This window comes from Rhineura floridana, chromosome 16 (assembly GCF_030035675.1).
Source record: "Rhineura floridana isolate rRhiFlo1 chromosome 16, rRhiFlo1.hap2, whole genome shotgun sequence".
NCBI classification, from domain to species: domain Eukaryota; kingdom Metazoa; phylum Chordata; class Lepidosauria; order Squamata; family Rhineuridae; genus Rhineura; species Rhineura floridana.
This window is the reverse complement of record NC_084495.1, coordinates 16,082,438-16,083,613: the sequence shown is the minus strand read 5'-3', so window position 1 is coordinate 16,083,613 and position 1,176 is coordinate 16,082,438. Positions and strand designations below refer to the sequence as shown.

Genomic DNA, 1,176 nt, shown 5'->3' with positions numbered 1-1,176 from the left:
CAGTCTGAGTTAGCCATGTGATAGAGAGTAAACTCTGGTTTAGAAGCTTATTGCTTCGGTCAATATTTGCAATAGATTCAGGGAGGGAAGTTTTTCCCCCTCTCTCTTTCTTTTTAAAAGCTGCTTTCACTGACGCAAAAGTTCCTAAACCCCCTCAAAATTCCCGTAAATGCTGATGGGCGTGTCTGCCTTGCCTCGTCTTCCACAGATGTTTCCAGCATCGAGGAGAGCTGAAGATGAAGGACAGGTTAGAGGAACTCCGGAACCGAGTGAACGAAGACAGAGACTCTCTGGATCTAGATGACACTCTCTCCTTTGGCAACCCCATTTTCAAAGAGGAGGAGGGCAATCCTATGATCAAGATTTTCCAGGAAATTACCAGTCTCTCCTTGGCCCTGGATAAGTTGGAGGAGTTATCCGAGAACATTGACAAGAAGCAGCAACAGGTGCTTTGCTGTACCACCGAGGAAAGCATTTGCAGAGAAAAGAAAGAGCTGAGTAAGATCAAAGACTCTTTCACCAAGGAGGCCAAAAGCCTTCAGCCGAGGCTCAATGGCATCCAAGAGGCTCTTGCCAGGGACAGCCAGCAGTGGCTGGCCATCAGCCGCATACGCCACATCCAGCTCTCTGTCCTCATCAGCCGCTACCGTGACATTGTTGCCCGACATTACACCAAGGAAACCCAATACGTGGAGAAGCTGAAGGAGCAGATCAGGAGGCAAACAGAACTGGCCGGCTTGAACCTCCAGGAGGAGGACATCAAGCGGCTGGTGGAGAGCCCTGTGGCGCCACGTATTGTTGGCCAAGACTTGGACATGCTCAAAGCCAAGCAACATCTGGCCATGGCACAGGTGCGCCACCAGCAGCTGCTGGACTTGGAAGCCCAGATTGGCGAGCTCCACACCCTCTTCCTGCACCTGGAGATCCTGGTTGCAGAACAGCAGGAGACCATCAACAGCATTGAGTACAATGTCCTGCATACCCTTGATTATATCTCCCAGTCAAAGGAGGAGGTCAAGAAAGCCCTCAAATATGAGCGGCAGTCGCGGTTTTCCTCCGCGTTGTCTGCAGTGCTGGGCCTGTGTGCCTGTTGCACATGCCTATCGTGTATGGCAACTCCGAGTGTGGTGCGTTGAACAAAAAAATGAGACCACACAGGCATTTTCTTCAAGGCTA

General features: G+C 50.9%; 1 protein-coding gene across 1 annotated transcript; it reads left to right on the top strand.

Moving 5' to 3' along the window:
* Nucleotides 1-231: 231 nt before the first annotated feature.
* On the top strand, nt 232-1,176 carry LOC133371120 (syntaxin-3-like). The gene has a single exon (XM_061598128.1). It carries the CDS (start codon nt 237-239, stop codon nt 1,134-1,136), a length of 900 nt encoding a protein of 299 aa, XP_061454112.1. The 5' UTR covers nt 232-236; the 3' UTR covers nt 1,137-1,176.